The sequence below is a fragment of the Heptranchias perlo genome, chromosome 10, assembly GCF_035084215.1.
Source record: "Heptranchias perlo isolate sHepPer1 chromosome 10, sHepPer1.hap1, whole genome shotgun sequence".
In the NCBI taxonomy this organism is placed as follows: domain Eukaryota; kingdom Metazoa; phylum Chordata; class Chondrichthyes; order Hexanchiformes; family Hexanchidae; genus Heptranchias; species Heptranchias perlo.
The window spans coordinates 84456427-84483914 of record NC_090334.1 but is presented as its reverse complement, the minus strand read 5'-3'; the positions used below and the strand labels follow the sequence as shown (position 1 = coordinate 84483914).

At 46.6% G+C, this 27488-nt stretch overlaps 1 protein-coding gene across 1 annotated transcript in view; it reads left to right on the top strand.

Annotated features, from left to right (window-relative positions):
• The first annotated feature begins 5843 nt into the window (after window positions 1-5843).
• noxred1 (NADP-dependent oxidoreductase domain containing 1) overlaps window positions 5844-27488 on the top strand; it is a 32208-nt gene continuing 10563 nt past the window's right edge. The window contains exons 1-2 of the mRNA XM_067992122.1: window positions 5844-6074; window positions 16451-16650. Coding sequence (XP_067848223.1) covers window positions 5899-6074; window positions 16451-16650 — 376 coding nt within the window. The 5' untranslated portion in view covers window positions 5844-5898. The remainder of the gene's footprint in view (window positions 6075-16450; window positions 16651-27488) is intronic.

The window sequence follows — 27488 nt, the reverse complement described above, 5'->3', positions numbered from 1 at the left end:
GCTTCCATGGTGATGGATTAGAGTTATACTGGGTTGAATGACACACTAATTGCTTCTGACTCGTGGGTCTCAGGCAGCCACTGCAACCCAGAGGTAAACTTCCCAGATTCACAGAGGCCGGCCATCGGGGAGACTCATTCACCTCCAGCAAATCCAATATAAAGATAGCTTTATGGGCGATAGTATGTTTTGCCCCGACGCAGAATGACTCCCAAGTCTTCCAGGAGACCAAGTGTGATTCTAAGAGCATTTTCCATTGTCTCTGGTAGCTGAACTGATAAATCACAGATTGGGGAGTGTTTGTTAGGAGAGGCTGGACAGTTAAGCACTGATTTCTCACTTCGGGGACCTGTGTTCAGGCAAGTGCATGTGTGTGAGGTCTAAATTAGGCTGGTCAGCGATGTCCTGTGATCAAATAGCCTACCAAAACTCACTGTCCAGACTCGCACGTGAATTATCTTGTGTGGGGTAATGGAAGTCAGCCAGCCAGAGTCGGCACCTTCAGACGAGGAAGAAGAAATTAAAGTTCTATTTTCACAAGTTTACTTAACTATGATTGTGGTTATTTCATTGTATATTGCTTCCCAGTCCTATTTCTCCCCCCACCCCCAAAAAATTCTCACTTGAAGATGCTGTCTTGGATCTGGTTCTACGACACCCATCGTACCTCCTGCATTATAGGAAGGATATGGAGGCTTTAGGGAGGGTACTACACAGATTCACTAGGATGCTGTCTGGTATGAGGAAATACATATACAAAGACATTGAAAAATTGGGTCTCTTCATTAGAGCAACACAGATTTTAGGGTGATATGATAGTGTTTAAAATTATTGAAAGGATGGGACAGGCTGGGTAGAATCAGACTGCTTCCAGTAGCTGAGGGTCTAGAACGAGGAGCCATAGATACACGATTAAATGTAGGAGATTTAGAACAGAGGACAGGAGAAATTTCTTCACACAGAGTGTTGTGAGGCTGTGGAATTCACTTCCAGGGTTAGTGGCTGTGGCAGAAACTATATCAACATTCAAGATTAGATTGGACTATTTGGAGGGTAAACGCCGGCACGGACTGGTTGGACCGAATGGCCTTCTATGTATCTAAGTGGCCATCCTTCATCTGTGAGCCTAGACACACAGGGCTCTATTTTAGCACCCGCGATCGGGTGTGTTCCTGGCTTGGGGGGCTACGAAAATCGGGGATTCCCGGGGCGGGTCGGGAGCCCGGCTCCAACCCGCCCACTTCCAGGTTTCCCACAGACGCACTGACATGCGTGCGCAGCCCTCGCATGTGGGACTCCCGCCGGCAATTAAAGCCGGCGGGGTGCCATTTAAGGTATTTATTTTGGTATTTCAGGTCGTTTATAGACATGATTAACGAGATATTTTAGTAGGGTTGGGATTTTACAAACAACTGGGACTGTTTCCCGTACTGGGGGAAACACTCCCAGTTCAAATGGCAACCTGTGTTGCAGCCATCAGCCTGTGGCAGCTGCAAAGGTCCATTTTATAGGTGGGGGTGGAGACCCTCACTCATTGCAGGAGGCCACTCTGTCACTTGGGACAAAGTTTGGCCTCCACCACCCTCCTCCTAACAATAAAATTCACCAACTTGCACACTTACCCCGGTGTCCAGACACATGTACCTACCTTGTGGACCCCCTCAGATGTACATCTTCCGGATGGGGGCCGCTGTAGCTGCAGTCATGACCTCCTCGGAGGGCGAACAGCATCACCAGCCTCGCCGTCCACCTCTGACACGTCGAGCTCCACAACACAGTGTTGTGACACATCCACCTACACAGCAAGAGGGAGGGCAACCGCAGAGAGAGATGCGTCGCAGAGGGCACTACCCTCGCTACAGGGTCCACAGACCGAGGCTCAGCTTCCTGGACCTCTCTGAGCAGCAGTGCACACGGAGGCTCAGAGTCACTCGACATGTAGTCGTGGACATCTGCATCCCCTTCATGCTCACGACACGTTTGCCTTACGCTGCCTACTGCACATATGTGATGCATGCCCTGTGGCTGCAGCACAGGTAGTGGCAGGTTGAGTGAGGCTGACTGTGAAAGAGATGCATGAGAGGGTGAGTATGAGATAGAGCCATGAGATTGTATGAGGATTGGGTTGAGTGGTAGTGGCGGGATGAGTACTGGCGAGGTGAGTAAGTGCAGGTAAGATGAGGATGAGGTTTGAGTGGGTGTGAGGGGTGATGTGACAGAGTAGTGATGGCAGTGCAGAAGGAGATGTGGGGTGGGGGCGGTGATGTGGCAGACTGAGTGTAGGGGAATGACGCTTAGGTCATTGCAGCGCCTCCTGCACTGTATGCAGGTGCGTGATATGTTGGTGGTGCAGGTGACCTCCTCTGCCACCTCGAGCCCGGCCTTGGTGGCAGAGGCAGGCCGCTTCCTCCCGCCCGCCGGGGTGAAGATCTCTGTCCTCCCCCTCCTCCTCACCCCATCCAGTAAGACCTGAAGTGAGGCATCATTAAACTTGGGAGCAGCCTTCCCCCTGGGCTGCTCCATGCTGTAATTTTTCCTATTTCTTGCAGCATCAGTCAGTGGAGGACTGCCCCTTTAAATAGAGCTCCTCCAGCTGACAGACCTTACTGCGCATGCGCAGCCCGCCCACCGCGCAGCTTAGCAGCGGGGAACCCGGAACAAGAGGTAAGTGGATCCAATCAGCCTGCGATTGCGCGCTGGGCAGACTGATTTCACCGGGCGCGTTACCCACGCGCCCAATCATCCCCCCGTCGCGAACCCTCCGCCATGGTAACATCGGGCCCAAAGTGTCAGACAGCTATTTGACCACAAGAGACATTGCAACCGAGTCCTGTCATCAGCTGATGCCCACGTGCACACTTTCCAGCAGACATCACTGGATGTCATTGAAGAACAGAGGAGATTACAGAGTGATTTGATAGAGGAGTTTAAAAGCATGGAGGGATGGGACAGAGTAGATAGAAACAGACTGTTTCCAGTGATTGAGAAGTATAGAACAAGTGGACATAGATATAAGGTTAAATGTATAAGATTTAGAGGGCACGGGAGTGTAGTGGTTATGTTACTGGACTAGTAATCCTAGAGGCCTGGACTAATAATCCAGAGAATGTGAGTTCAAATCCCACCAAGGCACTTTGAGAATTTGAATTCAGTTTCAAAAGATAGGGCCTCATAACCCAGCCTTTCCTGATGCTGCTTACAGATCATTCAGAGCACAAATCATTCAATAGAGCAGCAATTCACAACTAAACTCAATTATACATACAAAGGATACATCTGGTACAGTGCCTATCCCTTTGAAATACGCACACCACCTTCAATGAAATGAATCCTCAGCTCAAGCCCTGTCTGTGCCCCAATCCAAGTGCAATGTCAATAAAATCTCCAGAAAATGAAGGAATACAACTGACCAATGGGACATGAATGGTATAGTTTGCCAGCCCACTTTAATCCTTGTATACATTTTAAAGGTGAAGCCGATTGCTGAGAAATAAAGGGTGAGTTGGAAGAAAGATCTTCAGATTGAAAATGGAACCAGGGATCTTCCTGGTTTGTATGGCTCGGTACCACACCAGGCAATGCACTTACAAGAAAAGAAAAATATTTTTAAAAATAAATATTTATGTAGAAAGGCTTGTATTTACGTGGACATATATAGACTGAATTGTGTTTATATGGACTGATTTGTGATTATAGAATCATAGAAAGTTACAGCACAGAAGGAGGCCATTTGGTCCATCATGTCCGTGCTGGCCGAAAAAGAGCAATCCATCTTAATCCCACTTTCCAGCACTTGGTCCGTAGCCCTGCAGGTTACGGCACTTCAAGTGCACATCCAAGTACTTTTTAAATGAGTTGAGGGTTTCTGCCTCTACCACCCTCTCAGGCAGTGAGTTCCAGACCCCCACCAACCATTGGGTGAAAAACATTCTCCTCGGCTCCCTTCTAATCCTTCTACCAATCACTTTAAATCTATGCCCCCTGGTTATTGACCTCTCTGCTAAGGGAAATAGGTCCTCCCTGTCCACTCACTCTAGGCCCCTCATAATTTTATATACCTGAATTAAATCTCCCCTCAGCCTCCTCTTCCAATGAAAACAACCCCAGCCTTTCCAATCTTTCCTCATAGCTAAAATTCTCCAGCCCTGGCAACATCCTCGTAAATCTCCTCTGTACCCTCTCTAGGGCAATCACATCTTTCCTGTAATGTGGCCAGAACTGTACACCGTACTCAAGCTGTGGTCTAACTAGTGTTTTATACAGTTCCAGCATAACATCCCTGCTTTTATATTCTATGCCTCGGCTAATAAAGGAAAGTATTCCATATGTCTTTTTAATCACTTTATCTACCTGTCCTGCTACCTTCAGTAATCTGTGGACATGCACTCCAAAGTCCCTCTGTTCCTCTACTCCTCTCAGTATCCTCCCATTTATTGTGTACTCCCTTGCCTTGTTTGCCCTCCCCAAATGCATTGCCTCACACTTCTCCAGATTGAATTCCATTTGCCACTTTTCTGCCCACCTGACCAGTCCGTTGATATCTTCCTGCAGTCTACAGCTTTCCTCCTCGCTATCAACCACATGGCTAATTTTTGTATCATCTGCAAACTTCTTAATCATGCCCCCTACGTTTAAGTCCAAATCACTAAAATATATCACAAAAAGCAAGGGACCTAGTACTGAGCCTTGTGGAACCCCACTGGAAACAACCTTCCAGTCACAAAAACACCCGTCGACCATTACCCTTTGCTTCCTGCCACATTCCTCTTGGATCCCATGGGCTTTTACTTTTTTGACCAGTCTGCCATGTGGGACCTTCTCAAAAGCCTTGCTAAAATCCATGCAGACTACATCAAACGCACTACTCTCATCGACCCTCCTTGTTACCTCCTCAAAAAATTCAATCAAGTTAGTCAGACACGACCTTCCCTTAACAAATCCATGCTGACTGTCCTTGATTAATCTGTGCCTTTCTAAGTGACGGTTTATCCTCTCCCTCAGAATTGTTTCCAATAATTTGCCCACCACCGAGGTTAGACTGACTGGCCTGGAATTACTCGGTCTATCCCTTTCTCCCTTTTTAAACAACGGTACAATGTTAGCAGTCCTCCAGTCCTCCGGCACGACACCTGTATCCAGTGAGGATTGGAAAATGATGGTCAGAACCTCTGCTATTTCCTCCCTGGATTCTTTTAACAGCCTGGGATACATTTCATCCGGGCCTGGCGATTTATCTACTTTCAAAGATGCTAAACCTCTTAATACTTCCCCTCTCACTAAGTTTATCCCATCGAATATTTCACACTCCTCCTCCTTAACTACAATCTCTGCATCGTCCCCCTCTCCTTTGTGAAGACAGAAGCAAAGTATTCATTAAGAACCATCCCCACATCTTCCGCCTCCACACAGGTTTACCTCTTTGGTCTCCAATGGGCCCCACTCTTTCCTCAGTTTACACAGACTGATTTGTGTTTATATACATGAACTTGTGTTTAAATGGACTGACTTATGTTTACTTGTGAACAATCCCGGCCATTAGAGGCGACAATTTAATATAAAGAATTATTTAAAGGCCCCTTTACCTTCTCATTCCGCTTCTGCTGAAACTGGGCAACCTTTTGCCCGGAAGTGGTGCTGTGGAGCGGGGGGGACCGTTGCTGTGGTGACGGCGCGCGAGCCGTTGCTGTGGTGACGGAGCGGGGGGGACCGTTGCTGTGGTGACGGAGCGGGGGGGGGACCGTTGCTGTGGTGACGGAGCGGGGGGGGGGGGGACCGTTGCTGTGGTGACGGAGCGGGGGGGGGGGGGGGGACCGTTGCTGTGGTGACGGAGCGGGGGGGGGGGACCGTTGCTGTGGTGACGGAGCGAGGCCTGTGAGCGGCTGCGGCCCGGGGCGGAGAATGGCGACCCACGACGCCTCTAATCTCACCGCCCGCCTCAAGTCTTTCGCGTTCGAGGCGCCCTTAAATGAAGAAGAAAAAGCTTTCGCCAAAACTGTGAGGGTCCGCACCTGGGCACTGACCGTCTGTGGCTGCGTACACGCAGCCTTCTACTGCAGGCTCCTGACAGCCATCAGGTACGGGGCAGAGCAGCAGCAGCAGCAGTCCGGCCTTTATTGCAAGGGGGGTGGGAGGACAAGAGTAAGGAGGTCTTGCTGCAATTCATAGAATCATAGAAGTTACAACATGGAAACAGGCCCTTCGGCCCAACATGTCCATGTCGCCCAGTTTATACCACTAAGCTAGTCCCAATTGCCTGCACTTGGCCCATATCCCTCTATACCCATCTTACCCATGTAACTGTCCAAATGCTTTTTAAAAGACAAAATTGTACCCGCCTCTACTACTGCCTCTGGCAGCTCGTTCCAGACACTCACCACCCTTTGAGTGAAAAAATTGCCCCTCTGGACCTTTTTGTATCTCTCCCCTCTCACCTTAAATTGTACAGGGCCTTGGAGAGACCTCACCTGGAGTACTGTGTACTGCTTTGGTCTCCTTATCTAAGGACGGATATACTTGCCTTAGAGAGGGTGCAATGAAGATTAATTCCTGGGATGAGAAGTTGTCCTATGAGGAGAGATTGAGTAGAATGGGCCTATACTCTCCGGAGTTTAGAAGAATGAGAGGTGACCTCATTGAAACATATAAGATTCTAAGAGGCTGTTTCCGTTGGCTGGAGAGTCTAGAACTAGGGGACGTACTCTCAGAATAAGGGGCCCAACATTTAGGACTGAGATAATTTCTTCACTCAGAGGGTTGTGAATCTTTGGAATTCTCTACCCCAGAGGGCTGTGGATGCTGAGTCGTTGAGTATATTCAAGACTGAGATCGATAGATTTTTGGACTCTAGGGGAATCAAGGGATATGGGGATCGGGCAGGAAAGTGGAGTTGAGGTTGAAGATCAGTCGTGATCTGATTAAATGATGGAGCAGGCTCGAGGGGCTGGAGGGCCTACTCCTGCTCCGATTATAAGAACATAAGAAATAGGAGCAGGAGTAGGCCAATCGGCCCCTCGAGCCTGCTCCGCCATTCAATAAGATCATGGCTGATCTGATCCTAACCTCAAATCTAAATTCATGTCCCATTTCCTGCCCGCTCCCCGTAACCCCTAATTCCCTTTACTTATGTACTTTATTATGTTCTTATGTAATCAATAATCAATCACTAAACAAATCGGGGGTATTCAAACCATAACACCTAACTAATCAATCATCAAAACAAATAACAGCAAACCATAATCAATTGCTAAACAAATAACAACAATCAAATCAGTAACACCTAACTAATCAAGAACCAAAAAACTAACAAATAGCAGTAATCAATCAATAACATCCAACTAATGTTTAATCAATCACTAAACAATTAAAAGCAATCAATCACCAACACTCAAATAATAGATAATTCATCAGTAAACAATTAAAACCAATCAAATCAATAACACCCAAATAAAGTGGAGGTTCCAGAAAGGCTAGCTGAACTTAAAGTAGATAAGTCACCCGGTCCGGATGGGATGTATCCTAGGTTGCTGAGGGAAGTAAGGGTGGAAATTGCGGAGGTACTGGCCATAATCTCCCAATCATCCTTAGATACGGGGGTGGTGCCAGAGGATTGGAGAATTGCAAATGTTACACCCTTGTTCAAAGAAGGGTGTAAGGATAAACCCAGCAACTACAGGCCAGTCAGTTTAACCTCAATGGTGGGGAAACTTTTAGAAACGATAATCTGGGGCAAAATTAACTGTCGCTTGGACAAGTGTGGATTAATAAAGGAAAGCCAGCATGGATTTGTTAAAAGCAAATCATGTTTAACCACCTTGATAGAGTTTTTTGATGAGGTAACAGAGGATTATTGAGGGCAATGTGGTTGATGTGATGTATATGGACTTCCAAAAGGTGTTTGATAAAGTGTCGCATAACAGGCTTGTCATCAAGATTGAAGCCCATGGAATAAAGGGGGCAGTGGCAGCATAGATACGAAATTGGCTCAGTGATCGGAAACAGAGAGTAGTGGTGAATGTTTGTTTTTCAGACTGGAGGGAAGTATACAGTGATGTTCCCCAAGGGTCGGTACTGGGACCACTGCTTTTCTTGATCCATATTAATGACTTGGACTTTGGTGTGACGAACCGGATTCTTTGCCCTCAGTCTGGTTCAGCAAGAACTGATTCGAGTACACCGTAAAGTTCAAACAACTTTAATAGCAGATCTTAGTCTGTAGCTTCAATTCAGATTCCTGAGCGAATCCGAACGATTCTAACAGAATAAGGAGACAAAGACAAAGACTCATACCTTTATACAAATCCATAGAGGTTGGAACATCATTAACACAAGAGTCAACACCAATCATAAGCCGGGCACAGGTTGCCATGCGGGGTTACATTATTTCCGGCCAATCATAGACAATCCATGTGCTGACCATGTTGCTATTAGACATCAAAGGGGATACTTCCTCACCTTCCAACTTGGAATGTTCTTCCCTGTTCCTTCTGTTCCTTATCTCCCAACCTGGAATGTCTTTCAACTTTGGCTAAGCTCGTTACCTATATTGATCTGCCATAAACATGGAGACATTCAGACCAGTCCTTGACTCACATCAAAGACCTATCATTGATAAGACAATGCAGGCCTGCTGACTAGGCAAACATATGGCCCAGCAGGAGGGCCAGGCCACCTGTATCAATCTCAGTTACTAACTAATTAACCCTTTCTAACCATTTTGCATTCTGCTTCTTTGCCACGTAGGCATTTTAATATTTTACTAAAAACTGACCACGTAGGGATTCTCAGGTGTACAGGGCACAATTTCAAAATTTGCAGATGACACTAAACTTGGAAGTGTAGTGAACAGTGAGGAGGATAGTGATAGACTTCAAGAGGATATAGACAAGCTGGTGGAATGGGCGGACACGTGGCAGATGAAATTCAATGCAGAAAAGTGTGAAGTGATGCATTTTGGTATGAAGAACGAGGAGAGGCAATATCAACTAGAGGGCACAATTCTAAAAGGGGTGCAGAAACGAGAGATCGGGGAGTACATGTGCACAAATCGTTGAGAGTGGTAGGGCAGGTTGAGAAAACGGTTAAGAAAGTATATGGGATCCTGGGCTTTATAAATAGAGGCACAGAGTACAAAAGCAAGGAGGTTATGATGAACCTTTATAAAACACTGGTTCGTCCACATCTGGAGTATTGTGTCCAGTTCTGGGCACCGCACTTTAGGAAGGATATGAAGGCTCCAGAGAGGGGGCAGAAGAGATTTACTAGAATGATTCCAGGAATGAAGGACTTCAGTTACGTGGATCAACTGGAGAAGCTGGGGTTGTTCTTAAAGCAGAGAAGGTTGAGAAGAGATTTTGTAGAGGTATTCAAAATCATGAAAGGTCTGGACAGAGTAGATAGAGAGAAACTGTTCCCATTGGCGGTGGGGTCAAGAACCAGAGGACATAGATTTAAGGTGATTGGCAAAAGAACCAAAGGCGACATGAATCATAGAATCATAGAATGGTTACAGCACGGAAGGAGGCCATTTGGTCCAACGAGACCATGCTGGCTCTCTGCAAGAGCAATACAGCTAGTCCCACTGCCCCGCCCTATCTCCGTAGCCCTGTTAATTTTTTCCCTTCAAGTACTTATCCAGTTCCCTTTTGAAAGCCACGATTAAATCTGCCTCCACCACCCCCTCGGGCAGTGCATTCCAGATCACAACCACTCACTGTGTAAAAAAGTTTTTTCTCATGTCGCCTTTGGTTCTTTTGCCAATGAGAAAAAACTTCTTTACATGAGTGGTTGTGATCTGGAATGTATTGCCTGAGGGGGTGGTGGAGGCAGATTCAATCATGGCCTTCAAAAGGGAACTGGATAAGTATTTGAAGTGAAAAAATTTGCAGGGCTACGGGGATAGGGCGGGGGAGTAGGACTAGCTGGATTGCTCTTGCAGAGAGCCAGCACTGACTCGACAGGCCGAATGGCCTCCTTCCGTTCTGTAACCATTCTACGATTCTAATTCACAAGGATGATACCAGAACTGAGAGGATATATTATCAGGCTGGGGCTCTTGTCTCTTGAAGAGAGAAGGCTGAGGGGTGACCTGATAGAGTTCTTTAAGATAATGATAGGGTAGACGTAAAGTAAATGTTTCCACTTATGGGGGAGTCCAAAACGAGAGGTCATCAATGTAAGATAGTCGCTAATAAATCCAATAGGGAATTCAGGAGAAACTTCTTTTTCCAAAGGGAAGCTTATGTCAGACACAGAGAGCTCAACACTGCAGAAAGCCTAGAGAAGTATAGAAAGTGCAGGGGTGAAATTAAAAAGGAAATTAGGAAAGCAAAGAGAGGGCATGAAAAAATATTGGCAAGTAAAATCAAGGAAAATCCAAAGATGTTTTATAAATACATAAAGAGCAAGAGGATAACTGAGGAAAGAGTAGGGCCTATTAGAGACCAAAAAAGTAACCTGTATGTGGAGGCAGAAGATGTGGGTATGGTTCTTAATGAATACTTTGGTCTGTTTTCACAAAAGAGGGGGATGATGCAGACATTGTAGTTAAGGAGGAGGAGTGTGAAATACTGGATGGGATAAACAAAGTGAGAGAGGAAATATTAAGGGGATTAAAATGCATCTTTGAAAGTAGATAAATCACCAGGCCCGGATTAAATGTATCCCAGACTGTTAAGAGAAGCAAGGGAGGAAATAGCGGAGGCTCTGACCATCATTCTCCAATCTTCTCTGACTACAGGTGTGGTGCCAGGGAACTGGAGGACTGCTAACCTTATACCATTGTTTAAAAAGGGAGAAAGGGATAGACTGAGTAATTACAGGCCAGTCAGACTAACCTCGGTAGTGGGCAAATTATTGGAAACAATTCTGAGGGACAGTATTAATAGTCATTTAGAAAGGCACAGATTAATCAAGGACAGTCAGCATGGATTTGTTAAAGGAAGGTTATTTGATTGAATTTTTTGATTGAATTTGATTGAATTTTTTGAGGAGGTAACAAGGAGGGTCAATAAGGGTAGTGCGTTTGATGTAGTCTACATGGATTTTAGCAAGGCTTTTGAGAAGGTTCCACGTGGCAGACTGATCAAAAAAGTAAAAGCCCACGGGATCCAAGGGGAAATGGCAAGTTGGATCCAAAATTGGCTCAGTGGCAGGAAGCAAAGGAAATTGGTCGACGGGTGTTTTTGTGACTGGTAGACTGTTTCCAGTGGGGTCCCGCAGGGCTCGGTACTAGGTCCATTGCTTTTTGTAGTATATATCGATGATTTAGACTTGAATGTAGGGGGCATGATTAAGAAGTTTGCAGACGATAAAAAATTGGCCGTGTGGTTGATAGTGAGGAAGAAAGCTGTAGACTGCAGGAAGATATCAATGGACTGGTCTGGTGGGCAGAAAAGTGGCAAATGGAGTTCAATCCGGAGAAGTGTGAGGTAATGCATTTGAGGAGGGCAAACAAGACAATGGAATACACAATAAATGGGAGGATACTGAGAGGTGTAGAGGAAGTGAGGGACCTTGGAGTGCATGTCCACAGATCCCTGAAGGTAGCAGGACAGGTAGATAAGGTGATTAAGAAGGTACGCGGGATACTTTCCTTTATTAGCCAAGGCACAGACTATAAGAGCAGGGAAGTTATGCTAGAACTGTATAAAACACTGGTTAGGCCACAGCTGGAGTACTGTGTACAGTTCTGGTCACCACATTACAGGAAAGATGTGATTGCACTAGAGAGGGTGCAGAGGAGATTTACGAGGCTGTTGTCAGGTCTGGAGAATTTTAGCTATGAGGAAAGATTGGATAGGCTGGGGTTGTTTTCCTTGGAACAGAGGAGGCTGAGGGGAGATTTAATTGAGGTGTATAACATTATGAGGGGCCTAGATAGAGTGGATAGGAAGGACCTATTTCCCTTAGCAGAGAGGTCAATAACCAGGGGGCATAGATTTAAAGTGATTGGTGGAAGGATTAGAGGGGAACCGAGGAGAATGTTTTTCACCCGGTGGTCGTTGGGGGTCTGGAACTCACTGCCTGAGAGGGTGGTAGAGGCAGAAACCCTCAACTCATTTAAAAAGTACTTGGATGTGCACTTGAAGTGCAGTAACCTACAAGACTCCGGACCAAGAGCTGGAAAGTGGGATTAGGCTGGATGGCTCTTTTTCGGCCAGCACGGACATGGTGGGCTGAATGGCCTCCCTCTGCGCTGTAAATTTCTATGATTCTATGATTTAAAGGGCGGTAAGAATGTGGAACGTTCTACCACAAGGAGTAGTTGAGGCGACTAGCATAAATGCATTTATGGGGAAGCTCGATAAACACGAGGGAGAAAGGAATAGAAGTTTTGCTGATAGGTTTACATAAGAACATAAGAAATAGGAGCAGGACTAGGCCATACGGCCCCTCGAGCCTGCTCCGCCATTCAATAAGATCATGGCTGATCTTTTACCTGAACTTTCTTGCCCTACCCCCATATCCCTTACTGTCCAATAATCTATTGATCTCAGCCTTAAATGTACTCAACGACTGAAGCATCCACAGCCCTCTGGGGTAGAGAATTCCTAAGATGAGTGAAGAAATTTTTCCTCATCTCGGTCCTAAAGGGCTGTCCCCACACCTGAGACTATGACCCCTAGTTCTAGACTCTCCAGCCAGGGGAAACAGCCCCTCAGCATCTAGCCTGTCAAGCCCTCAAAGAATTTTATACATTTCAATGAGTTCACCTCTTATTCTTCGAAACTCCAGAGAATATAGGCCCATTCTACTCAAATCCTCCTCAGAGGACAACCCTCTCATCCCAGGAATCAATCTAGTGAACATTCATCCTTCTGTCAAAAACTTAAACTTAATGTTACTTATTCTATACAAAGCATTAACACCCAAACAAAAATAAGACAAGCGAGAATTTATTAAGAAACTTGTACAAGTGGAAGAGTACCTCAATACAATGGTTGAGGCTTCGTCTTCGCAGAGTTCAAGAAACAGCTCACGTTTATACAGTTCAGTAACAACGCCCACCTGTCACAGAATATGGGCGTACACGTACATTCTTTATTGGCTCAGGTAGTTAGTCAATCAAAATAGGGAACCCACTCTCTGGTTCCCATGGCCGTCTCGATATTTTGGACGCAGGCCTGGGAAAGTGCTTTTTCCCTAAGAAACTGTCTTTATTATCAGTAAGTCTGTAGCTAGTCTCAAGGCTATATGGTCATTCATTTCTGTTAGTCAGACAGCTATCAGCATGAGAAAGCTCAAAGTAATTACACAATTGTGCTTCTATGTGTTTTCGTGAGAAACTATTATGTGAGTTTTTGAAGTGAATTAGCTGGTCAGTTAATATGGTCAAATATCCATCATGCATTTCTACATTCGTGAGTTAGGTGTATTAGAGAGAGTTAATATGGTCAGGTATCTCTTTATGCATTTCTACACTTCCTTAGGTAAGCAGTCCAAAATTATACACAGTACTCCAGGTGTGGTCTCACCAGAGCCCAAATAATTGCAGCAAGACCTCCTTACTCTTATACTCCAACCCCCTTGCAATAAAGGCTAACATACCATTTACTCCTCCAACGCCTCTCCTCCATCATCCAGCTGTGTGGGACTGTGTTCGCCTGGGTTCCATTCTTATCTATCTAGTCATAGCTAGGGAATCACCTGCAATGGCTTCTCTTCCCGCTCGCTCACCGTTACCTCTGGAGTCCCCCAAGAATCTATCCTTGGCCCCCTCCTATTTCTCATCTCCGTGTTGCCCAAGGCGACATCATCCGAAAACACGACGTCAGATTCCACATGTACGCTGACAATACCCAACTCTGCCTCACAGCCACCTTCCTCGACCCCTCCACTGTCTCTCATTTGTCACATTGCTTGTCCGATGAGCAAAAATTTCCTCCAGCTAAATATTGGGAAGACCGAAGCCATTGTCTTCAGTCCCCGCCGCAAACTCCGTTCCCCAGTCACCGTCTCCATCCCTCTCCTTGGCCACTGTCTGAGACTGAACCAGACCGTTTACAACCTTGGCGTCCTATTTGACCCTGAGATGAGCTTCCAACTACATATTTGCTCCATCACCAAGACCGCCTACTTCCACCTCCATAACATCACCCATCTCCGCCCCTGCCTCAGCTCATCTGCTGTTGAAACCCTCATCCATGCCTTTGTTACCTCCAAACTGGACTATTTCAATGCTCTCCTTGCTGGCCTCCATCTTCCACCCTCCATAAACTTGAGTTCATCCAAAACTCTGCTACCTGTATCCTAAGTCCCGTTCTCCCATCACTCCTGTGCTCGCTGACCTACATTGGCCCCTGGTCCGGCAACGGCTCGATTTTAAAATTCTCATCCTTGTTTTCAAATCCCTCCATGGCCCCACCCCCCTAGCTCTGTAACCTCTTCCAACCCTACAACCCTCCGAGATCTCTGCGCTGCTCCAATTCTTGCCTCTTGCGCATCCCCGATTTTAATCGCTCCACCATTGACGGCCGTGCCGTCAGCTGTCAAGGCCCTAAGCTCTGGAATTCCCTCCCTAAACCTCGCCGCCTCTCTCTCCTCCTTTAAGACGCTCCTTAAAACCTACCTCTTTTACCAAGCTTTTGATCACCTGTCCTAATACCTCCTCATTTGGCTCATTGTCAAATTTTGTTTGATAACACTCCTGTAAAGTGCCTTGGGACGTTTTACTACATTAAAGGCGCTATATAAATGCAAGTTGTTGTGGTGTTTGTTGTCTTTCTAATTGCTTGCTGTACCTGCATGTTAACTCATATGGAGCATAAATGCCGGCATCGACCAGTTGGGCCGAAAGACCTGTTTCTAAGATGTACATTCTATGTAATTTATTAGAATATTTATTCATCATGTTTTGATGAATTATTTATTCGTCACATTATTTATTCATTTTTCATCAGTTGAGTAGTATTTATTGATATCCGCGATGGCTCAGTGGGTACCACTCTCATCTGAGTCAGAAGGCCATGGGTTCAAGCCCCACTCCAGAGATTTGAGCACTTAACCTAGGCTGACAGTCCTAGTGTAGAACTGAGTGAGTTCTGCACTGTCAGAGGTGCCATCTTTCGGATGAGATGTTAAACCGCAAACGCGTCTGCCCTCCCAGGTGAACGCAAAAGATCCCATGTCACTATTCGAAGAAGAGCAGGAGGGTTCTCCCCGGGGTCCTGAGGCCAATATTCATCCCTCAACCAACATCACTAAAACAGATTATCAGGTCATTATCACATTGCAGTTTGTGGGATCTTGCTGTGCACGCATTGGCTGCTGCGATTCCTACGTTACAACAGTGACTACACTTCAAAAGTACTTCAATGGCTGTGAAGCGCTTTGGGACGTCCTGAGGTCATGACGGATGCTATATAAATGCAAATTCTCTCTTTCTTTACTTAAACATATTATACACCTCTATTGCCTCCTCACCTATCATATAGTACAATGCTGACGTACGCTTTTTTTGCCTAAACCTGTTGCCAATGCATATCCATCGAAGCGTTGCTTTCATGTTTCTGCAGCATTTCCTGCTACTCATATGATGTGGGAGCTTTAAACCTTTTAGTTGTATCCCAGTTTTTGACACCACGTAAAGCTTTATAGCCTATTTGGATAACAACTCTCGGGAGACTTTCTGCAGTGCCTGCCAAGCTTTATTTAAATGTCTGCCTCCTTCTCTGAGTAAATCGTGTTTCTTGATCAGTCCTATGTCAGACCACTAGATGGCTTTATACAGCTTTTTACATATTGCTGACTAGTCTCTGAGGGAAACATTGCTACTACATTCTTTCCTCATAGTCACACATCAGCACCTTGAAGCCTCCATATCCGTGCATTAACAAGGAGTATGGATCCGGTCACCAGTGTAATCAATAATAAGTATGTAAAACAACAACTTGCATTTATATAGCGCCTTTAACGTAGGAAATAGACTCAAGGCGCTTCACAGGAGCGATTATCAGACAAAATTCGACACCGAGCCACATAAGGAGATATTAGGACAGGTGACCAAAAGCTTGGTCAAAGAGGTAGGTTTTAAGGAGCATCTCAAAGAAGAAGAGACAGGTAGCGAGGCGGAGAGTTTTAGGGAGGGAATTCCAGAGCTTAGGGCCGAGGCAGCTGAAGGCACGGCCACCAATGGTGGAGCGATTAAAATCAGGGATGCGCAAGAGGCAAGAATTGGAGGAGTGCAGGGATCTCAGAGGGCAGTAGGGCTGGAGGAGGTTACAGAGATAGGGAGAGGGGCGAGGCCATGGAGGGATGTGAACACAAGGATGAGAATTTTAAAGTGATGGTGTTGCCGGACCGGGAGCCGATGTAGGTCAGCGAGCACAGGGGTAATGGGTGAACGGGGCTTGGTGCGAGTTAGGATACGAGCAGCAGAGTTTGGGATGAGTTCACGTTTAAGGAGGGTAACACAATGCTCTAAGCAAGCTAACTGTGCTTTAAATCCCTACAGATGCAAGGTGCTGAACGAAGCCTGCTTTACCCACTCCTGGATCGCAAAGTTCCAGGTATTTAAATCCAAGGGTGGTGCGCTGAGTGTCGGGGTCCTGGGCTGTGGCCACCTTGGGAAGCAGCTGGTGGTATCCTTGCTTGAGGTAGCCGAACTGTCACCAGTGAACATCACCGTGTCAACCAGGAGTCCGGAAAAACTGAGTATGTTTTTTTAAAATGGGTAAAATTATAATTATGTTTTACACTGAAACAAGAACTAAAGAAAAGTTGGAGCCTGCATTGATATAGCACCTTTCGCATCCTCAGAACATCCCTGAGGTGTAGTCACTGTCATTATATGGGTAAACGCGAGAGCCAGTTTGTGCACAGCAAGGCCCTACGCAGGTACGGTAGTTATGTCACCGGGCTAATAATCCAGAGACCTGGACTCATCATCCAGTGAACGTGAGTTCAAATCCCACCTTGGGCAGTTTGAGAATTAGAATTCAGTTTAGAAAATCTGGAAATAAAAAGCTGGTCTCAGTAAAAGTGACCATGAAGCTGTCAGATTGTCATAAAAACCCAACTGGTTCACTAGGAACATGGGAACTAATGCCCTTTAGGGAAGGAAACCTGTCATCCTTACCCGGTCTGGGCCAAGATGTGACTCCAGTCTCTACACCAACGTGGTTGACTCTTAACTACCCTCTGAAGTGGCCGAGCGAGTCACTCAGGGCAACTAGGGATGGGAAATAAATGCCAGCCTTGCCAGTGACGCCCACATCCTGGGCATGAATTAATAAAGGCAGCAAATGAACAGTTAAGTTGCGTTTGGTGGTGTTGTTTCAGAGAAGAATGTCATCACAATCCAACAATATAGCACTCCCTCAGTTCTGTAGTGAGGAGTCAGCTTAGATTCTATGCTCAAGTCTCCGGAGTGAGGCCTGAACCCGCAACTTGCTGCCTCAGAGGCGAAGAGGGCGACCAACTCGGCCACAGCTCACACGTGTAGGTTGAACTACAAGAGCACTGGCACATGGGAACAACACCACCTCCACGTTCCCCTCCAAGTCACACACCATCCCGACTTGGAAATATATCGCCGCTGGGTCAAAATCCTGCAGCTCCCCACCTTAACAGCACTGTGGGAGAACCTTCACCACACGGACTGCAGCGGTTCAAGAAGGTGGCTCACCACCACCTTCTCAAAGGCAATTAGGGATGGGCAATAAATGCCAGCCTCGCCAGCGACGCCCACATCCCGTGAACGCGTAAAAAAAAAAAGAAAGAAGCGTTGGACAATATCAACACAGGCCAGAATCCAGCTCAGTAATATCAGCATCACAGCTCTGCCTCAGCGAGGCTCCTTCCATGTAAGCCAATAAAGAGAGACAAAAGGAACAAAAAAGTTGCTTTTCTCTATGTCTGAGCATGACTATTGTATCCAGCAGAACTCGCTAAGTTCTCCAACATCAGTAGGGAGTCGAGGAGGATTCCTGAATAAATATACAGAAGTGAACTGCCTCCAAATGAGTAAAAAACATCGAATAATAATCCTGGGCAATTTCAACAACCCCCAAGTAAACTGTCAAGAAGAGGTAGGGAAAAGTAAATGCAGTTTTTACAGTGTGTACAGGACTCCTTTCTTACCCAGTATGTGAGAAGTTCAACAAGAGAGGAATCACTGCTGCATCTAGTAACAGAGCAGATAAGAGAAGTAAGTGCAGGGGAACATCTAGGCAATAATATGATTTAAAATAATGATTGAGAAAGACAAAGAGATAGAACAGCAGCGGGAAATATTTAAAACGGTGATCAATAGAGTTCAGGAGAAATATATTCCTCCATAAAGCAAGAACAAATTAGCCAATAATGAAACACCATGGATGAATAAAGAGAGAAGGGTAAAATTGAAACTAAAGAAAAAGGCATACACTGAGTACATGGACAATAAAGGAGAGGATGACAAAAGGGAATACGAAGAGGTTAGGAAAGAATTCAAAAAACAATTAGGAAAGCGAAGAGGAACTACGAAATTAAAGTATCAAAGATTATGACAAGAAATAGTAAAGTATTCTACAGACCATTCGTGGTGGACAATTAAATAACTAACGGTAGGAGGAGGCTCTGTGAACATCCCCATCCTTAATGATGGCAGAGTCCAGCACACGAGTGCAAAAGACAAGGTTGAAGCATTTGCAGCCATCTTCAGCCAGAAGTGCCGAGTGGATGATCCATCTCGGCCTCCTCCCGATATCCCCACCATCACAGAAGCCAGGCTTCAGCCAATTCGATTCACTCCACATGGTTTCAAGAAACGGCTGAGTGCACTGGATACAGCAAAGGCTATGGGCCCCCACAACATCCCGGCTGTAGTGCTGAAGACTTGTGCTCCAGAACTAGCTGTGCCTCTAGCCAAACTGTTCCAGTACAGCTACAACACTGGCATCTACCCGACAATGTGGAAAATTGCCCAGGTATGTCCTGTCCACAAAAAGCAGGACAAATCCAATCCGGCCAATTACCGCCTCATCGGTCTACTCTCAATCATTAGCAAAGTGATGGAAGGTGTCGTCGACAGTACTATCAAGCGGCACTTACTCACCAATAACCTGCTCACCGATGCTCAGTTTGGGTTCTGCCAGGAGCACTTGGCTCCAGACCTCATTACAGCCTTAGTCCAAACATGGACAAAAGAGCTGAATTCCAGAGGTGAGGTGAGAGTGACTGCCCTTGACATCAAGGCAGCATTTGACTGAGTATGGCACCAAGGAGCCCTGGTAAAATTGAAGTCAATGGGAATCAGGGGGAAAACTCTCCAATGGCTAGAGTCATACCTAGCACAAAGGAAGATGGTAGTGGTTGTTGGAGGCTAATCATCTCAGCCCCAGGACATTGCTGCAGGAGTTCCTCAGGGCAGTGTCCTAGGCCCAACCATCTTCAGCTGCTTCATCAGTGACCTTCCCTCCATCATAAGGTCAGAAATGGAGATGTTCGCTGATGATTGCACAGCGTTCAGTTCCATTCGCAACTCCTCAGATAATGAAGCAGTCCGTGCCCGCATGCAGCAAGACCTAGACAACCTCCAGGCTTGGGCTGATAAGTGGCAAGTAACATTCGTGTCAGACAAGCGCCAGGCAATGACCATCTCCAACAAGAGAGAGTCTAACCACCTCCCCTTGACATTCAACGGCATTACCATTGCCGAATCCCCCACCATCAACATCCTGGGGGTCAGCATTGACCAGAAACTGAACTGGACCAGCCACATAAATACTGTGGCTACAAGAGCAAGTCAGAGGCTGGGTATTCTGTGGCAATTGACTCACCTCTTGACTCCCCAAAGCCTTTCCACCATCTACAAGGCACAAGTCAGGAGTGTGATGGAATACTCTCCACTTGCCTGGATGAGTGCAGCTCCAACACTCAAGAAGCTCGACACCATCCAGGACAAAGCAGCCCACTTGATTGGTACCCCATCCACCACCCTAAACATTCACATCCTTCACCACCGGCACACCGTGGCTGCAGTGTGTACCATCTACAGGATGCACTGCAGCAACTCGCCAAGGCTTCTTCGACAGCACCTCCCAAACCAGTGACCTCCACCACCTGGAAGGACAAGGGCAGCAGGCACATGCATGTTCCCCTCCAAGTCACACACGATCTCGACTTGGAAATGTATCGCCGTTCCTTCATCGTCGCTGGGTCAAAATCCTGGAACTCCCTACCTAACAGCACTGTGGGAGAACCTTCACCACACGGACTGCAGCGGTTCAAGAAGGCGGCTCACCACCACCTTGTCGAGGGCAATTAGGGATGGGCAGTAAATGCTGGCCTCGCCAGCGAGGCCCACATCCCATGGACGAATAAAAAAAAAGACACATAAATAACAAAAGAAAAATCAGGATAGGGCCACTAAGGGATGCACGAGATAAACTTACAGGTGATGACAGCGAAATAGCAGAAATATTGAATAGTTACTTTGCCTCTGTATTTACCAGGGAGACTAACAAGGTGGGCATGACATGAGAAGAAGAGATCAAAAAAGATATAAAGACATAGAATCATAGAATGGTTATAGCACAGAAGGAGGCCATTTGGCTCATCAAGCCCATTTGGCTCTTTGTAAGAGCAATTCAGTTAGTCCCATTCCCCCGCTCTTTCCCCGTAGCTCTGCAAATTTTTTCCCTTTAAGTATTTATCCAATCCCTTTTTGAAAGCCACGATTGAATCTGCCTCCACCACCTTTTCAGGCAGCGCATTCCAGATCATAAGGAAATGGATGATCCGAACGTAGTAGTTAAAGAGGAGAGGTGTGAAATATTGGATAAGGTAAACATTACGAGAGAGGAAGTACTAGAGGGACTGGAATCCTTGAAAGTTGATAAGTCACCAGGGCCGGATGGATTGTTTCCTCGGCTATTGAAGGAAGCCAGGGAGGAAATAGCGGATGCTCTGAGGATCATTTTCCAATCCTCACTAGATACAGGGGAGGTACCGGAGGACTGGAGGACTGCAAACGTAGTACCATTGTTTAAAAAGGGTATAAGGGAAAGGCCAAACAATTATAGGCCGGTCAGTCTTACCTCGGTGGTGAGCAAACTATTGGAATCAATACTGAGAGATAGGATAAACTGTCTCTTGGAAAGGCATGGTTTAATCGGGGATAGTCAGCATGGATTTGTTTAGGGAAGGTCATGCCTTACAAATCTGATTGAATTCTTTGAGGAAGTGACGAGGAGGATTGATGAGGGTAGTGCAGTGGATGTTGTCTACATGAATTTTAGTAAGGCAATATGACAAGGTCCCACATGGCAGACTGGTCAGAAAGATAAAACCCCATGGGATACAGGGAAATGTGGCAAATTGGATCCAAAATTGGCTCAGTAACAGGAAACAAAGGGTAAAAGTCGATGGATATCTTTGCGAATGGAAATCCGTTTCCAGTGGTGTGCCACAGTGCTCAGTGTTGGGTCCCTCGCTGTATGTGGTATATATTAATAATTTGGACTTGAATGTAGGGAGCATGATTGGCAAATCTCCCCTCCATGCCACACACCATCCAGACTTGGAAATATATGCCGTTCCTTCATCGTCGCTGGGTCAAAATCCTGGAACTCCCTTTCTAACAGCACTGCAGGAGAACCTTCACCACATGGACTGCAGCGGTTCAAGGCGGCGGCTCACCACTACCTTCTCAAGGGCAGTTAGGGATGGGCAATAAATGCTGGCCTCGCCAGCGACGTCCACATCCCATGAACGAATAAAAAAAAATTTGCAGACGACACAAAAATTGGCCGTGTAGTTGATAGTGAAGAGGATAGCTGTAGATATCAATGGGTTGGTGGAGTGGGCGGAAAAGTGGCAAATGGAGTTCAACCTGGAGAAGTGTGAGATAATGCACTCAGGGAAGGCAAACAGTAAAAGGGAATACGCAGTAAACGGGAATATATTGAGAGGGGTAGAGGAAGTGAGAGACCTTGGAGTGCATGTGCACAGATCCCTGAAGGTGGCAGTACAGGTAGATAAGGTTGTGAAGAAGGCATACGGAATGCTCTCCATTATTAGCTGAGGTATAGAATACAAAAGCAGGGATGTAATGATGGAACTGTATAAAACGCTGGTAAGGCCACAGCTGGAGTATTGTGTGCAGTTCTGGTCACCACATTACAGGAAGGACGTAATTGCTCTGGAGAGAGTGCAGAGAAGATTTACAAGAATGTTGCCAGGGCTTGAAAATTGCAGCTTCGAGGAGAGATTGGATAGGCTGGGGTTGTTTTCCTTGGAGCAGAGGAGGCTGAGGGGAGACTTGATTGAGGTGTACAAAATTATGAGGGGCCCAGATAGAGTAGACAGGAAGTACCTGTTTCCCCAAATGGAGAGTTCAAGAACTAGAGGACATAGATTTAAGCTGATTGGCAGAAGGATTAGAGGGGACATGAGGACAAACTTTTTTTACCCAAATTGGTGGTAGAGGCAGGGACCCTCAACTCTTTTAAAAAGTACCTGGAGCTCCACCTAAAGTGCTGTAAGCTGCAGGCTATGGACCGGGTGCTGGAAGGTGGGATTAGAATGGGCACCTGGTTGTTCTGAGCCGGCGCGGACTCGATGGGCCGAATGGCCCCCTTCTGTTCTGTATCTTTTCTATGGTTCTATTTACTCGCTGTGTAAAAATAAGTTTATCCTCATTTCGCCCTTCGTTCTTTTGCTAATCACCTTAAATCTGTGTCCTTCCGCCAATGGGAATAGTTTCTATTTATTTACTTCTTAACCCTTCATGATTTTGAACACATCTATCAAATCTCCTTTTCGCCTTCTCTGCTCTGAGAACCACCCCAGCTTCTCCAGTCTATCCATGTAACTGAAGTCCCTCATCCCTGGATCCATTCTAGTAAATCTTTTCTTCACCCTCTCTAAGGCCTTCACATCCTTCCTAAAGTGCGGTGCCCAGAATTGGATACAATACTCCAGCTGTGGCCGAACCAGTGTTTTATAAAGGCTCAACATCTTTGCTTTTGTACTCTATGCCTCTATTTATAAAGTCCAGGATCCCATATGCTTTTTTAACCGCTTTCTCAACCTGTCCTGCCATCTTCAAAGATTTGTGCAGATATACCCCCAGGTCTCTCTGTTTCTGCACCCCCTTTAGTATTGTACCATTTAGTTTATATTGCCTCTCCTCATTCTTCCTGCCAAAATGTACCACTTCGCACTTCTCTGCGTTAAATTTCATCTGCCATGTGTCTGCCCATTCCACCAGCCTGTCTATGTCCTCTTGAAGTCTATTACTATCCTCACTGTTTGCTACACTTCCAAGTTTTGTGTCATCTGCAAATTTTGAAACTGTGCCCTGTAGGCCCAAATCCAAATCATTAATATCAAAAAAAGCAGCAGTCCCAGTACCGACCCCTGGGGAACAGTGTGCAACGCTGATTTAAAGTGATAAGTCCCAAAATGTCTAATGCTCAACTCAACACACAGTCTTAACCCCCACCATCTGTCTTAGAGTGCCTGGAGGACCCCCCACCAGCGCTATTTAAAGGGACCATGAAGGATTTACAGGTTAGTGGCTGGATTATTGCTTCTGGCTGCCGAGACATTTGTTACTGTTTTTGGAGGTCTCTAATACTTGAATGCTAGGACTAGGGGACATAGTCTAACATTTAGAGCCAGGACGTGCAGGAGTGAAGTTAGGATATGCTTCTACACGCAAAAGGTGGGAGAAGTTTGGTACGCTCTTCTGCAAACAGCAGTTGATGCTAGCTCAATTCTGAATTCTAAATCTGAGATTGATAGATTTCTGTGAACCAAGGGTATTAAGGGATATGAGGCTAAGGCGAGTATATGGAGTTAGGTCACAGGTCCACCATGATCTCAGTGAATGGTGGAACAGGTCGAGGGGCTAAATGCCACTGCCACTTGCTGCCTCCTGATATGTGCCACCTTCTCCTGCAAGAAAGCGGGAAGTGTGTCTGGATGATGTGCCTGTCATGGTTGAATGGCTGCCAGTGCATGTGGCCTGTGAGTTGTGGGTGGGTGGCTTGCAACAGTGGTAATGTGTAAGGCTGATTGGAAGAGTTGAGTACTGACGGAAAGAGTTTGTTGGTATGTGGGTGATGGGGGGTATAGTGCATGGAGCATTGGATGCGGCTAGTGTTGTAGTTGGTAGGAGACGCCACTTGACAATTGACCTCACTCACCTTGATCACTCATGTCACAGCATTGAACTTCTTCCTGCACTGCATCCATGTTCATGATGCTGTGCGCCTGGCATTGACTTCGTCCCCCGCTGCCTCCCATTGCCTTTTGGGTAAATGTCTGAAGGGCCTCTTGCCACCCCCCCCCACCCCACTGCAAATATACGATGGGGTAATAGCGGATCGCGCTACCCATGCCCAATAATAGGCCCTGTCCAATTCTTTTTTCCCCCCCGAGAGTAGGGGTTGAGGTAGTTACTCAGACAGGCAGAAGGTGGGAAGTGGTGTTCCACAGAGCTCAGTGCTGGGACCACTGTTGTTCACCATTTACATAAATGATTTGGACTCAGGAATCGGAAGTACAATTTCAAAATTTGCAGACAACAGCAAATTGGGGGGTGCAGTTAATACAAAGGAAGAATGCGTCAAAATGCAAGTGGACATTAATAAACTTGTAGAACGGGCGTGTAATTGGCAAATGAATTTCAATATAGTTAAGTGTGAGGTGGTGCATTTTGGTAGGAAGAATAAGGAGGCCAGACACTGCTTGGAAAATAAGAGTCTAAATAGGGTAGAGGAGCAGAGGGATCTGAGGGCCCAGATACACAAATCACAAAGTAGTGACAAAGGTTAATAAGGCCATAAAAAAGCCAATTAAGCACTAGGGTACATTTCTCGAGGGATAGAATTGAAAAGCAGAGAAGTTATGTTAAACATGTATCAAATCTTGGTTAGACCACACTTGGAGCACTGTGAACAGTTCTGCTTCCATATTATAAAAAGGATATAGAGGCACTGGAGAAGGTACAAAAAAGATTCACAAGCATAATACCAGAACTGAGAGGATTTACTTATCAGGAAAGATTGAGCAGGCTGGGTCTCTGTTCTCTAGAAAAGAGGAGACTGAGGGGTGACCTGATAGAGGTCTTTAAGATTATGAAAGGGTTCGATAGGGTAGATGTAGAGAAGATGTTTCCACTTGTGGGGGAGACCAGAACTAGGGGCCATAAATATAAGATAGTCACTAATAAATCCAATAGGGAATTCAGGAGAAACTTCTTTATCCAAAGATTGTTAAGAATGGAACTCGCTACCACAGGGAGTGGTTGGGGCGAATAGGATAGACATTTAAGGAGAAGCTAGATAAACACATGAGGGAGAAAGGAATAGAAGGATATGCTGATAGGGTGAGATGAAGAAGGGTGGGAGGAGGCTCATGTGGAGCATAAACGCCGGCATAGACCAGTTGGGCCGAATGGCCTGTTTCTGTGCTGTAAACTCAATGTAACACATCTGGGGCACATAATCCAGGCTGACACTCCAGTGCAGTGCTGAGGGAGTGCTGCACTGTCGGAGGGTCAGTACTGAGGGAGTGCTGCACTGTCGGAGGGTCAGTACTGAGGGAGCGCTGCACTGTCGGAGGGTCAGTACTGAGGGAGCGCCGCACTGTCGGAGGGTCAGTACTGAGGGAGTGCTGCACTGTCGGAGGGTCAGTACTGAGGGAGCGCTGCACTGTCGGAGGGTCAGTACTGAGGGAGCGCTGCACTGTCGGAGGGTCAGTACTGAGGGAGTGCTGCACTGTCGGAGGGTCAGTATTGAGGGAGCGCTGCACTGTCGGAGGGGCAGTACTGAGGGAGCGCTGCACTGTCGGAGGGTCAGTACTGAGGGAGCGCTGCACTGTCGGAGGGTCAGTACTGAGGGAGCGCTGCACTGTCGGAGGGTCAGTACTGAGGGAGTGCTGCACTGTCGGAGGGTCAGTATTGAGGGAGCGCTGCACTGTCGGAGGGGCAGTACTGAGGGAGCGCTGCACTGTCGGAGGGTCAGTACTGAGGGAGTGCTGCACTGTCGGAGAGTCAGTATTGAGGGAGCGCTGCACTGTCGAACCTTCGGATCAGATATCAAACCATCTTCACCTGCAGGTGAATGTTAAAAGATCTCATGGCATTATTTTTAAGAGCAGAGAGTGGGCAGACAGTGGCAGATGAAATTTAATTCTAAGTGAAAAGTGGAGACAGGAAGGAAGAAAGTGGGTAAAACACATGCTCCATGGATGGTGTTGGAATAGTTGAGGATGAAGTGGAAAGTGACCGAAGAGTCTTAGTGGACTCAACACTCAGTATGTCCAATCAATGCAGAGTATCAACAGTAAAATGGAACTTGCATTTATATAGTGGCTGGGAGGAGTTACTGAGTGACAGTGTGAGGGAGCTGGACTAACATCAGTAGAGATACAGTCAGTAACACAGGGCGCTGGGGGGAGAGGGGTTACTGAGTGACAGTGTGAGGGAGCTGGACTAACATCAGTAGAGATACAGTCAGTAACACAGGGCGCTGGGTGGAGAGGGGTTACTGAGTGACAGTGTGAGGGAGAGGGATTAACATCAGCAGAGATACAGTCAGTATCACAGGGCGCTGGGGGAGAGTGGTTACTGAGTGACAGTGTGAGGGAGGGGGATTAACATCAGTAGAGATACAGTCAGTAACACAGGGCGCTGGGGGAGAGGGGTTACTGAGTGACAGTGTGAGGGAGGGGGATTAACATCAGTAGAGATACAGTCAGTAACACAGGGCGCTGGGGGAGAGGGGTTACTGAGTGACAGTGTGAGGGAGCTGGATTAACATCAGTGGAGATACAGTCAGTAACACAGGGCGCTGGGGGGAGGGGTTACTGAGTGACAGTGTGAGGGAGCTGGATTAACATCAGTGGAGATACAGTCAGTAACACAGGGCGCTGGGGGGAGAGGGGTTACTGAGGGACAGTGTGAGGGAGCTGGATTAACATCAGTAGAGATACAGTCAGTAACACAGGGCGCTGGGGGGAGAGGGGTTACTGAGTGACAGTGTGAGGGAGCTGGATTAACATCAGTAGAGATACAGTCAGTTCCTGATTACCACAACCCTTTGTGTGAAGAAATGCTTCCTTATTTCACTCCTGAACAGGCTGGCTCTAATTTTAAGATTTGCCCCCTTATTCTGGATTCTCCCACCAGAGGGGATAGTTTGTCTGCAGGAGGATTGGCCTCTGTGGTGTGTTGCTGTGCAGGAGCCGCTTGCTAATGAGAAGGACGTTGAACAAACAAAAAAGGGACAAGTGTTAGGATGGCAGATTGAAGCTGGACATTTGCAACCTCATTGCCCTCACCACCTCCACTAGGACCTCCAGGGAGGCATCTCAAGTGTTGGTGTGGGGGAGCGGGGAGAGACACCCTTTGATTCATCTATCTTGCGAAAAAGTCATCCAGAATTGCACAATCAAAAATCCAAGCAGGGGATGCAACCTCACTTTCAGAAGTGCATTCCCGCTTTATGTTGACCTCGGGAGTCACGCCGGAAATTGTGACTTGGGAGGCCAGACCGTCA